Raw genomic sequence first — 12,568 nt, forward strand, 5'->3', positions numbered from 1 at the left:
GGAAAACACCAGCTCAGGGACCAAACTGTAGCAAAACGACAGGATTTAATGCCCTAATTGGGGCAGGCCGTGGTGCTGGGAGCTGCACAAACCAAGGTGGGACGTGGTTTTCCTCCCTGCCCTCCGGTGCCAGAGCCAGAGACCCAACAAGCTCACTGCAGCAGTGCAGGGCAGCGGCAGGAGGGTCGCGGTCCCTGCAGGACCCCCTTGGTGGCAGCCCCGCTTGATTCCTCGGGTCTGCCCTCGGCACCAGGGCCGTGCCCCTGCCTGTATGTCGGGCTCGGAGCCGGGAGGCGGGTGGGGACAGCCCACCGGGGAGAGAGGGAGAGGAAGAGACTGATTTGGAAAGATAGCGAGGAGGAGGAGGAGGAGGAGGAGGAGGAGAGGCAGCAGGAAACCCAGCCCACACTTTGCCTTCCTGCTGCCTCCTTCTAAAACCCGCAGATTCCTCCAGCCTTCCCCAGCGCCTGAAGTTTCCTCAGCCCAGCTGCCAGGACTGCGAGGTATGGCCGGAGCCCTTCTCGGTCCCCTTCGTGCTGCTGCCGCTCCTGCTCGCGGGGATCCTCGCGGGGACCCCAGCCCTGCAGCCCTCCGACCCCAGCGAGCGCCCGCTGCTCGCCCCGTGCCTCCCACCCCGCGCGGAGCCTTCGGGGACCCTTCCTGCCTCCTTCTCTCGCTCCTCTTTGCAGCTTCCCAGCTCCTAACCTGTTACTCGATTTCACCGCCAGATCGCCAGCTTTAAGGCTTTGGGGTCACCTGGCCGTAAAGCTTCAGCTGTTCTCCCTTCTCCCTTTTTCCCCTCTGGGTTTTGGGTTGTTTCCCTAGGGAGATGCGCTGGACCGAGGTCCCGGCGCATCCTGCACGGCAAACCAGATCTGGTTACAAACCCATCCCCACCGTGCACAGCCTGGGGTGTGCTGGCAGGTGACGTTTTACTCACCAGAATACCTAGGGGAAGAACAAAAGGGTTGTCAGCTTTATCTCAGTGCAACCACTCTCATTTCTCCTGAAAAAAAAAGAGAGAGAGAGAAAAAAAAAAGACACTCAGCTTTTTGTTCCAAGCAGACCGAACCCATTTCAGGTCCCGCTCCCTGGTTTATTCAACTTCAGCTGATAGATGGTGGAGAGAGAGAGACAGGAGAGGAGGAACAAAAAAGAAAAGAAAAAAAAGAAAAGTGCAATAACTTGGGATCAGTCGGACCTGGCTCCAGAGCCAGGCAGAGGAGCCGAGGGCTCGCTTCCTTTAAAGGCAGCAGCTGGCCTTGCTGTGCCGGTGACGTGCTGGCAGCCTAGCCCCGCTCTTTGTGTGTCCCCCCCCCTAAGAAATCTCCGCTCTTCTGCCCAGCCAAGGGAAGGAAACCTCGCAGGCCGGGGGCTCGGTTCCCACCGAGGCGACTCTTTCACGTCGGAGGGAAATCGGGCGCACCGGGAAGGTCGCCAGCACTCCGGGTGCTCAATCAGCACCACCGTGAAACAGCCCGAAAATTCTTCAGCACCCTCCGCCCAGGGACAAAAATAAATCACAGCAGTTTGGGAGGGTGGGTCGGGGAAGTTTTTAAGTGCAAATAAAAAGCTGTCGCGCCCCGCGCAGCTGCTAAAGCCAGGCTATTGTCTGCCACATAGGCAGGAGCAGGGATGCGGGAGTTGACGGGAGGGGGAAGAGCAGAAATAAACTTTTCAGACTTTTTGCAAGCCCCTCCTTCCCCTCTGCTCTTCCATGACTCAGCCCCGGAGGAATGTCGGCTCCCATGGAAACCCTTTCTGGGTCCTCTGCTCGGATGGATGTCGGGGCTGTTATCGCTGGAGCGGCCGTGGCAGGGCGAGCCCTGGGAATGCTTTGAAGATGGTTTGCATTTTTGCAGCGTATTTAGCAGAAGGTTTTTTTGCTCTTCGCTTTGTGGAGCAGTGCCTCGGTGGGAGATCAGCTTTCGGTCTGCCCCGGGAGCCAGAGGGACCCGCCTGCACCTGGCACACGAGCATCCCGGCTCCTTTCGGCACTGCCCCACAGCCAGTGGGAACAAAAGCAGCAGCACAGGCAGGGCAGCAAAATGTGTCACCATTTCCCCTTCTGACCGCGGTCTGCAGGGTCTCCCCGTGCTTGCAGCCCCCGTCTCACCCAGGCACTTCTGGTACTGCTGAGGCGCTTCCCATTCTGGGTGCAGTGTGCAGTCTGGGCAAACTGGGGCAGCTTCGAGCCAGCGCACAGCTCCACTGGTACGAGGGCTCTTACCACTTTGCTAGTAAGTTCTGCAGAGACCTGGCATACCTGGAAGTGCCATCACAGAGGCTCCAGTCACTCTTTGCAACGCCCATGGGTTAACAGGGTGCAGTGACTGCACGGAAAGATGGGGTGGGCAGAATTTGTCCTGTGTGCAAGCGTGCACATGAGCTGAGGGGAATTTCTGTCCCAGCCAAACCCACCTCGGCTCTGCGACCCCAAACACGACGTGAGCACAGGGGGACCCTGCAGGTGGCAGGGACAGCGGTGGTCCCCTGGGACCTCGCACAGGCTGCAGTGCCGTGCAGGCAGGGACCTGCGGGGAGCTTTCTGGGTTCTGGCGCACACAGCTCATCTCTCAGACCAGATTTCCAACTGAAATTGGTTGGTGAGGTAAAGCTCAGAGGGATTTGCTTGCACAGAGAGCCCAGGGCTGGGTGATGGGCCCTGCGGTGGCCACACTTTTTCACCACCCTGACAGCGAGGGGTGGGAGGGTTTTTGCCCCGCCGTTGCCCACTCCTGACCATGGTGGGAGGCCGGGCAGCAGCGGAGGCCGCCGGGGTTGTCCTGTGCCTCGCAGCAGCATCGGGGAGGAGCTGGCAGAGGGGCCAGGCAGAGGCTCCTCCCCACGCTAACGTGGCATCCGTGGGGCTTATGCAACCCTGGCCAGGGCCAGGGCCACATGGGCCACGCTGCTCCATCCAAGGAGCCTCCTCCAGAGGCTGCGCTGCCTGGCCCTTGCCCGCCTCCACCCGCCAAGGCACCCAGGCTGGGCTGGAGGAGACAAAAGGGACCAAAGGGACTCATTGAGAGGCATTTGTAAGAGCCACTAGACCGTGTTTACACAGCGAGTGGGAGCTGAAGTCCCCACTTAGGACACAAGTGGGGTCAAGTGTTGTCCGGGCTGTGGGGTCGGCTCGCTGCAGTGTGTGCCCCGGGCAGGGAGCTTCGCCCACCAGCACCCAGGGCACAGCGGCTGTCCTGGGGCAAGCCAGTGGTAGCCTTTAAGTGCTGAGGGGGCTTCTCTCAATTTTGGCTGGAGTTTGGGTACAGCGAGACCTCCCCCTGCGCCCCCCCCAGTAGCCCGGCCAGAGCAGGACTATTGCTCCACAGCCCCTGCAAACAGCTTCGAGCTCATCGTGGTGGCAGCTCCCAGGGAGCATCCTGATCCCTGTCCCAACACCGCAGCCGTGTTAGCCCTTGTGTGCAGCTGACAGCCCCGTGTGCCTTCTGCCCGGCACGTTCAGCAGCCCTCTCTGCGCCCAGGGCGTGCAGGTTTCCAGTGTCTTCGAAAGCACTGGCTCCTGCTGGTACCTGTTGGCAGGCAGCATCCTCCTGGACGGCAGGACCATGGCAAGGAGGGAGTCCTGCAGCAGAAACATGTTCTGTGTGCTGGGGAAATGCTGTGTGCAGGGCTCCTGAGGTGTTATTTCAGGATTTTTGGCCACCGGACATTCATTAAAGACTGTGTCCTTGCAAAGCAGCAGCCAGGGTCTCACAGACACCGCAATGTCCTCTGCGCACAGCCTCCAGGAGGATGTTGTTTTTCTAATAAGCTTATTTTCCTGTCTCTGGCATGAGACGGCGCTGCAGGCTTGTTTGCTCAGACTCTTTCATGCTCCTGCTTCCTCCAAACACAACACCGGCAGCTCCAGCTGTCTGCTGGCTCCTGGCAAGCACGGCATTCTCTGAGCCCGGCTCGCTGCAGGCAGACTTGGAAACTTAGGTATTCTGGGGCTTTGGGGAAACGATCTGAGAGGGCCTTGGTCTGGGGTTGGGTTCTCCTTAATGCCACCTTCCATGTGCACATGCCCTGCCCTCTGCTCCTGGCTGGGCTCTGCCGTGTTTCTGCCCACCGAGCACCACCGAACCTCAGAACAACTTCCAAGGCAAACAAGCCCCTTGGGAGAAGCCCAGGAGAAACCTTCACAAGCCAGGGGATGGCAGCGAAGGAGGAAATGGCCAGATGCAGTACTTTTCCACCTCCCCTCCCTGCCCCCAGATAGCCACCTCACCAGAAGGGAAGAGCCGGTGATCTCAGCGCAGCTCCTGGCAAACGGCAGGAGGCTCTCAGCAGCTGCCAGACCAGAGAAAGACGAGGGGAAGGGGTGGTGTGTACCGAGTGGGAGCTAACGGGCTCCTCCACTGCCCCGTCCCCCATCCCCACACATCCCACATCCCCCCAGCAGCCGTCCCCACCAGCCCGGTGCTCCCAGCTCCCCAGCATCCCAGGGTGAGCCGGGTCCGGGTGATGCTGCGAGGCTGGAAGGAGGATTTCAGCCTCTGCCTGGCTGACCACACCTAATCTAGGTACTACGTGTCCCAGCGGGGCGGCATTGTCACATTTTACACCCAGCGGGCCGTCCTGCGTGGGCAGGAGGCAAAAGGATGCTTGGAGCACCTTGCCCAGCACTGTCCCAGCAAAGCCACCCACTCTCCCGTCCCCGTCCCCGCAGGTGGGGAGGAGGGGGACGAGCGGAAGGGAGCAGGGGGAGCCTTGGCAGGAGGACAGACCTCTGCTGGGGGGACTTTCACTCTCCCTGCGGGCGGAAGGGAGCGGGCGTCCCTCTCTCCCGGCTGGCAGGGATGCCGCCGGCATATTAAGCACCCAGCTGAGCTCCTCGCTGCCCTGGCACAGAAGGGCTCCATGCTGCCAAACAGGAACCGAGGGGACACACACACACACACACACACACACACGGGGTGGTTTCACCAGCTGCAGCTCTCCTCCTGGCTCGCATCGCAGCCTGGGGTAGCTGGGCTGCCCGCTCGTCCTGCACCGTCCCTGAAACAGCCCAGGGTGCAAATTCCTTCTCCTCTAGGAGCTCATCCCCCAGCAGGATACGATCCTGAGGTGCCCTGGTGCCCTCCAAGCCAGTTTGGGGACCCTCAGGTCTGAGCAGGAAAAAGTGTATTAGAAAACCCCACATCTGGGGGTGCCGGAGATGGAAGCCTGCTCCCTGCCACCCCGACAGATGTGCGTCCATGTGGGAAGCGTTTTCTAAGGGATTTAATTCTCAAGCTGACAGTCTCACTGCCTGTCCGTTCCCTCTTCTTCCACTTCCATTTTTCCTCTGAGTAACAAATAAAATGGTGGTGAGTTTGCCTGTACCCAGGACTCGTGTCAGGGGCTTTTAACATGACTTTTTTTTTTTTGCCACAACTCATGTGAAGGGAAGGGGAACTGCCATTTTGACTGCAGCTTTCCTAATGCCTCCTGGAAAGCCTCACACCCCCACCTTCCCATGTTGCAAAATCAAAAGAATTTGTCTTGGAAACAACATTTGGCTTAAGGTTTTGGCTAGAAATGCCATCATGTGGGGCTGCAGCGCTGACCAGACAAGGCAGGAAACGGAGAAAACCTTCTCTGCGTGTCTGACTGCTGGCCGTGAGCTTAGCCTGGAGCTGTGTGACCTCCTTCCTCATCCCTCCTCTTCCTCTCCTTTATTCAGGGTTTGCTGAAAGATGAGAGCCTGGATTTTCTTCCTTCTCTGCCTGGCAGGCAAAGCCCTGGCAGCTCCGGTAAGGAGGGGAGCCAGCAGAGCCTCTCTGCTGTACGGGACGTATCCAGCACCCGGTGGATCTGTCGGGGAATTTCTTTGCCAATGAATAAAACCAGGAGCCCTGTAGGAAGCACAAAGTAGCTTCACCCTCTTGCATGGTCCCCAAGGGATGGGGAAGTGGGGGAGAGGAAACCCGAGGGTGGCCCTGGGATGTCACCCCAGCGGGACCGTGGTCCCCACGGCCCCCAGCTCACGGCCCTTTTCCCCTGCAGCAGGAGGCCCTGCCCGATGAGACGGAGGTCATCGAGGACCCCACCACGGAGGTAGGTGGCCCTGCTCCTCCTCAGCACCCACCCCTCGTGGCACCCACCGCCCTGGGAAGAGCAAAGGGCTTGGGCACTTCCCGTTCTGGTGCTCTGGGAAGCCCCCATGGTGGCAACCAGCAGTGCTTCTGGGGGTTCTTCCTCCAAATATCAATTATTCTCTGGAAGAAGCTCTCCCATCAGCTCTTCCAAAGCATCCCCAAGGCTCGGGGGGGCTGCCGGGGCTGAGCTCTGCGCACCCCGCCACACGCACTGTCCTCTTTTGTAGGAGCCTGTGGGGGCAAACCCCGTCCAGGTGGAGGTGGGGGAGTTCGAGGAGCCCACAGAGGATGTAGAGGAGATCGTCGCAGAGAGTAAGTCACTTTTTCCCTGCCCTTCAGCTTTTGCCCTCTGGCAGGCAGAGGCACCATCCCTTCCATGGGGGTTGACCTTTAGGCACCCCAAACAGTGAGGGGCTCCTTTGGGGAGGGTGCAGGATGAGCACAGTGCCAAATGAGATGCACATTTAAGAGCCAGGGAGGTACAGGAATTCTTCCACCTCTCGATTCTCTATAACTCCCCACCACCAGAACCCGCTCCCCCCCCCTTTTTTTATCTTTGCAACAGAAAAGCTATTGCAATGTGTGGCCACAGAGAGGAGGCTGGGAATAGTCTGAGGGCTAATGTGGGCTCCTTCACATCTTCCCCGTACGGGGAGGGATGCTCGGGGCAGCCCCTGTGCCAGCTCTGCCTCCCTCTGTGCTGGGGAGCCCCCAGTTTGTGGGAGGTGGGGACGGGGCAGCCCCTGACCTTGCCCCCTGCCCTCTCCCAGACCCGTGCCAGAACCACCACTGCAAGCACGGCAAGGTGTGCGAGGTGGACGACAACAACTCGCCCATGTGCGTGTGCCAGGACCCCTCCAGCTGCCCAGCCACCTCTGGAGTCTTCGAGAAGGTGAGGGCAGAGGCTGGGCGGCGGGGAGGGACCCTGTGGGGACACCGCTGGCTCTAGAGCTGGGCAGAGCCAAGGCGGCAGGTCCCCACCTGGCCTCTGCTGGTGGAGACCAAGGAGATGTTTTCTGCCCTGAGGAACAAGTTAAACTCCTCTTTTGGGGGCTCTGCCCGCTGTCCCCAAGCTGGGATGGGCTCTGCTGCCCTTCACACAGCACCTCCCCGTCCCACGCAGGTCTGCGGCACCGACAACAAGACCTACGACTCCTCCTGCCATTTCTTTGCCACCAAGTGCACCCTGGAGGGAACCAAGAAGGGACACAAGCTGCACCTGGACTACATTGGGCCTTGCAAATGTAAGGGGGGCCGTTCCCTTCGGGGAGTACGGCTCCCCTTGCCCACGGGCTGAGGGAGAGCAGGGGTTTAGGCGGGGTGGCAGGACGCTGGTGCTGAGCACGGTGTCTGGCTTCCAGTCATCCCCGCCTGCCTGGACACGGAGCTGACCGAGTTCCCCCTGCGCATGCGGGACTGGCTGAAGAACGTGCTGATCACCCTGTACGAGCGCGACGAGGACAACAACCTGCTGACCGAGAAGCAGAAGCTCAAGGTGAGGGCTTGGGGCAGGAGCCCAGCAGCTCCTGGGCAGGTCCACGTGCACCCTGCACGGAGATTTTCTGGCTCCCAAACGCCAAACCCAGCCGCGGGTCCTTCAGGCTCCCTCTGTGCTCCTGGGGATCTCTCGCTCGCAGCCCTGCAGAGCGACCTGCGGGCACCCCATGCGAAGCCCCCCGGGGTCCCTTTGCGCCCCCCTGCCCCTGACACGGCCCTCCCACGGCAGGTGAAGAAGATCCACGAGAACGAGAAGCGCCTGGAGGCCGGCGACCACACCGTGGAGCTGCTGGCCCGCGACTTCGAGAAGAACTACAACATGTACATCTTTCCCGTGCACTGGCAGTTCGGGCAGCTGGACCAGCACCCCATTGATGGGTGAGTGTCGGCGGGGCAGGATGGGACCCCAGCAGGTCCCCTCCCTGCCTAGGTAGGACAACCGGGGTGGTTTGGGGGCAGCAGGAGTCCAGGAGCTGGGAGGTGAGCTCTTGTGCAGAAAGAGGGGCCTCCCCCAGCCCCAGCTGCTCCCATCGCCCTTGGATGCAGTTTGTGTCTTCTCAGATTTACCGTCAGATGAGAGTTCCCTAAAATATCTTCATCCCAAGGCCCTGGGGATAACTGCAACAGCTGAAACAGCAGCTGCTGGCTTAGAGCTGGGCATAGGTGCGGGAATGGCCGGGCATGCAGCCCCCCCAGTGGGTGCAGCCAGCGAGGGCCCGCAGCCCCTGGCTATTTTATGACTAACACAGCCTGATGCAAGGGCAGACAGCCGTCCTTAAACCCCCACTACGCCCACTGGTGGATACTGGGAGAGATACTGGGATACTGGGAGGGATACTGGGAGGACACCCCAAACCAGGGGGAGGGCTGGGGCGCTGACCCCGGGTGTCCCCGGCAGGTACCTGTCCCACACCGAGCTGGCCCCGCTGCGCGCCCCCCTCATCCCCATGGAGCACTGCACCACCCGCTTCTTCGAGGCCTGCGACCTGGACAACGACAAGTACATCGCCCTGGAGGAGTGGGCCAGCTGCTTCGGCATTAAGGAGCGTGAGTATCTGCCCGCCCGGGCACGGGGCACCCAAAAATTTCCCCCCGGGGAAGCAGCAAAGGCCCTGGGCTGGGGGGAAGCAGGGGAGGGGGATGCGGGAGTGACCCCGGCAGCACCCGTCCCCTAACCACGTCTCTCTCTTTTCCTTCCACAGAGGACATAGACAAGGATCTCGTGATCTAAACCCCCCCAGCTTCCTCCTCCGCTGCCAACTTTGTCTCGTTTTAACCTTCCCACTTCCTTCGGTCTTTGAACCGCTTTCGTTTCATTTCGTTTTCCACGGGAACAAGGTGCTAATATAGATCTAAACATATGTAGTATCGGTGCTAAGAGAAGTAACAGCCCTTCACAGCCTAACCCGTTACCACTACATTGCCCACCTGGCTCTTTCCACATGCCCTCACCAGCCCTCTCTCTCCCCGACGTGCCTTTACGATTGTCCGACCCTGTTCCTGGACGAAATGCCCGCTCTGTATCTCTCCCGGACCGACTCCTGTTATCTCCTTACCTACGGCATGTTCTCGGACACGCGGCACGGACACAACGGGCTCAGCTGATTCACTGCCCGAGCCCCAGAGCACACGGGAGGCAGAGCCAGGGGATGTAGAGGGGGCTTTCGGGGCGGGTGATGCAGTGGTCACCCAGCTCGTGGTAGGGGGGATGGAGAGGGGTGAGGAAGGCATAGAAAGGCAGGATTTTGTTCTGAGTTGTTGTTTTTTAAAACCATTCCCAGGGCTTGAATTTAACAATCATTGGGCACCAAAAAATAAAAAAGGGCGAATCCAAGAAACAAACAGGAAAATGCACAAAAAAAAAAAAAAGAAAAGAAAGAAAGAAAGAAAGAAAACAAATAAAACAAAGTCATCCCATCCTGTAAAATCCCCTCAAGAGAAATAAAGGTTTGAAAGTGCTACGTGCTTTACCGTTACTCGATGACTGTACTGCTCTTGTGTTCTCTCTGCTGCAAGGGGAGATGTGGTGTGGACGTGGGTGCTCGCGGCTGAGATCAAGCCCTTGGCTCCCCAGGTCACGGTGCCCACCTCTGCCTCGGTTGCTCTTAAATTCCAGCCCTGTTCTCCCGGGGAAGCTGTGCTGGGCTTGGAGGGGACGTTTCTGCTCGGAGGGGCGTGCTTGCCACACGCACGACGCGGTGCTTTTATCCTGGTGTGGATTTTGGGGTTAAAGGATGGGCGGGAGGGAAGGGAGAAGTTATTTGGATTTTGCTTTATAGAAAGTGTCCTGCAGGAGCGAAGGGGTGGTTAAGTCTCACAGGCTGAGATCTTTTTTTTTTTTTTTTTTTCACCTCTGAATGTTCCCTGTGCCTTATATTATTAAATTCTTGCCACAGTGTGAGCAACCTGATGAGTCTCTGTAATAAAATACTGATTTGAAACACTGACACTAAACGTGCGTGCGATGTCCCTCTGTTCCTTCCCACCCCTACCGGGCCGGCCGCACGTGGGTGGCGCAGACACGACACCCCTGTGCTTTGGGCTCCAACCTCAGGGCTGAGCTCTGTGATCCCAAAACCACCGAAATTGAGGGTCTTCATCAGGATTTTCCATTGCCTATGGTGAATGCTTAATTCCCTCAATCTAACCATCGCCAAAAAAGGCGTTAATGTGAAAAAAAACGTGGCTCAGGAGGGAAGATGGGCTGGGGCCATTCGTGTGCAGGCTGGGAAGGGCTGCGCAGGCCATGGGTACCCGCCGTGTGTCGGTGCTGCCCTGCAGGAGCCACACGGCTGTAACGTGCTGCAGCACCAAAGCACTTTGCAGGGTGTAACAGCAGCAGAGGACTTTGGGGGGTGCTAAATCATTACCAGACAGAATAAGCTTGGATTAGATTACGGCTTGGAATAAGCCATGCAGTCCTGCTAGCTGTGTACGTAACGATGGGGAAACCGAGGCAGGGTTCCTCCTGGCTGTGTGCATGCCAGCTGCCGCACCCCCCAGAAGGGGCCCTTGCTCATGAGAGCATGGCCATAGGTACCAGGAGGGATCAGCTATGGGGGATCGGGTGGGGAAAGCGATGGATCGGATGGGGAATGAGCTGAAGCAATTCAGGCAGACAGGGTCACTGTGGCAGCAGGCACAGGTACTCGCACTGCTCTCCTGTTTGTTTGGGGAAAACTGATGCCTAGGTGAAGGGTGCTGAGCAGGCAGGCACACAAAGAACCCCAACCCCGAGCCCCAGGGCTCGTCCCACCACTCTACCCACCCACCAGCAGGATTCAGCTGAGGGAACACAGGGTGACCAGCAGGGACCAGCTGGGAAGGCGAAGGGATCCGTCTCCAAAGCTGTGTCCCATCCGAGGGGACAATACACGTCTGGCAGAGCCCCAAGGGCCCAGCTCCACGGAGTTACAGCGCAGCTGTCCTGGCTTTGCGGGTGCATCGGGAGGTTGCAGCTGGGCTGCTCCTAACCCTGACAGGGTCACAGCCTGGAGCTGGAATTTCACTGCCTTGGGGCAAATGCCATGCACGGGGTTACATCAGGACCCGAGGAATAAGTTGGCCTTTTTAAGCTTTCAGACCTAGACGGTCAGCAGGGGGGAAGAGAACAGCCCCTGCCCTGTTACAGCCGAAATTGAGCCTTTCAGTGCCTGCTCAGCAGTAAAGAAACTCGACTGTACTTTCCAAGTGGAAAATCTCCCTGTGGTCAGTGCTGACTGAGGACATGGTTCACAAACTCGAAAAAGGAAAATAGAAAAATCACAGCGAGCGCTGGATCCAAAGGCAAGCTGACAGACGCACAGCCTGGCCCGAGTGCTGCAGTGCCTTTGCAGGCAGGGTCGGTTCGCTCTGTGGGTTCGGCTGTGGTCCTCGGGGCAGCACCACAGAGTGCTGAGCATCATCCTGCCTGCCTCCGTCAGAGAAAAGGTGGGAGGGACAGAGTTGTGCGGAGATTAGTGCTTTCCTGTCTCCTTCCCTGAGCCTTGCTTTTACAAAAACAGCAGCAACAACAACGAAGCTAACTGTGGCCTAAGTGCTGTGTTAAGTTTGGAGGCTTAATTATTCAAAATGCAGGGGATGCAAAGAGGTGACAAGCCAGGGTCACTGCTCCAGTCACGCTCCTACAACTGCCCGGACTCCAAGGCCCACGCCCGGAGATCCATCTGCCTCTGCTGGATGTTAACCCCCTGCCCTGCTCGTTTGCTGAGCAGCTCCCGAACCCTGTGTATCTGCTGTGTTCTCTTCTTTTGGGCTGAAGCCTTACGGTCTAGAGGACACGTGTCTGACACGACCCCCTGCTTCGTGTTTTGTGATCAGCCCGCCTGGCTCACTCCCATTCCCTTGAATTTTTGAACCCAGTGGCTGGCGATCGCTTGATTCGATGGGATGTTGAGCCTCAAAGCATCATGTTCCTGCAGGCTGAGCACAGACAGAGGGGACACAGAGGTCTGCACAGATACTTCGCTGCACGGCGATGGGGAGGTCCAACAGGAGCTGGGCTGGGGCTGCCTCCCAGATGCTCTGGTGCCAAGGGAATTACACAGTTGGTAATGATTTGTGCAAGGGACTGTGCTGTCTGCACTGGCCACGGAGAAGTTACACTACTTTCTATTTCATGGCCTACCACATACCCCACGGCTTTTTCCCAATTAACCCCACTTACCTTCAGCTTTGGTGTTTTGCTTCCAAGAGCCCCATAAACTCTGGGTCTGTGATTCTTAGGAAATGACTCACCCCGGGTCACGTTTTTATGTGCATTCCCTACATTTTTCTTAATTTCATATTCCTTTTGATTGCTGCTTCGGTTGGACCAGAACAGCTACACATGCCTCGTGTTACTTCTTGCCCAAACACCTCGCTGATCGCCTTCGCTGCCTGGGCTCTGGAGGCTTTGCCACAGCCTCTTCCCGAAGCATCTGCTGCTGGATGCGGAGAGGGATCGAGGCAGACCTTTGGTGTGACCTGGTCCTGCTGCCCTTCTG

The 12,568-nt window shown here is 58.4% G+C and overlaps 1 protein-coding gene across 2 annotated transcripts; it reads left to right on the forward strand.

Annotated features, from left to right (window-relative positions):
• Positions 1-352: 352 nt before the first annotated feature.
• Positions 353-9,981, forward strand: SPARC (secreted protein acidic and cysteine rich). 2 transcript variants are annotated; one of them, XM_035338604.1, is made up of 10 exons: positions 353-503; positions 5,672-5,741; positions 5,995-6,045; positions 6,314-6,398; positions 6,857-6,978; positions 7,210-7,330; positions 7,448-7,581; positions 7,813-7,961; positions 8,482-8,630; positions 8,786-9,981. In XM_035338604.1, the coding sequence occupies exons 2-10, from the start codon at positions 5,685-5,687 to the stop codon at positions 8,812-8,814; spliced, it is 897 nt and encodes a 298-aa protein (XP_035194495.1). In that variant the 5' UTR covers positions 353-503; positions 5,672-5,684; the 3' UTR covers positions 8,815-9,981. The 2 variants fall into 2 exon arrangements, with proteins under 2 accessions (XP_035194495.1, XP_035194496.1); XM_035338605.1 differs by having other exon boundaries at positions 5,998-6,045.
• The last annotated feature ends 2,587 nt before the right edge of the window (positions 9,982-12,568 follow it).

This window comes from Oxyura jamaicensis, chromosome 13, assembly GCF_011077185.1.
Source record: "Oxyura jamaicensis isolate SHBP4307 breed ruddy duck chromosome 13, BPBGC_Ojam_1.0, whole genome shotgun sequence".
In the NCBI taxonomy this organism is placed as follows: Eukaryota; Metazoa; Chordata; class Aves; order Anseriformes; family Anatidae; genus Oxyura; species Oxyura jamaicensis.

Excerpts from the sequence above, each read along its gene's own strand:
- SPARC (XM_035338604.1), top strand. The coding sequence starts at position 5,685 with ATGAGAGCCTGGATTTTCTTCCTTCTCTGCCTGGCAGGCAAAGCCCTG. Across the intron at positions 7,331-7,447 it reads CTACATTGGGCCTTGCAAAT|TCATCCCCGCCTGCCTGGAC; the intron begins GTAAGGGGGGCC and ends TCTGGCTTCCAG. Across the intron at positions 7,962-8,481 it reads GACCAGCACCCCATTGATGG|GTACCTGTCCCACACCGAGC; the intron begins GTGAGTGTCGGC and ends TGTCCCCGGCAG.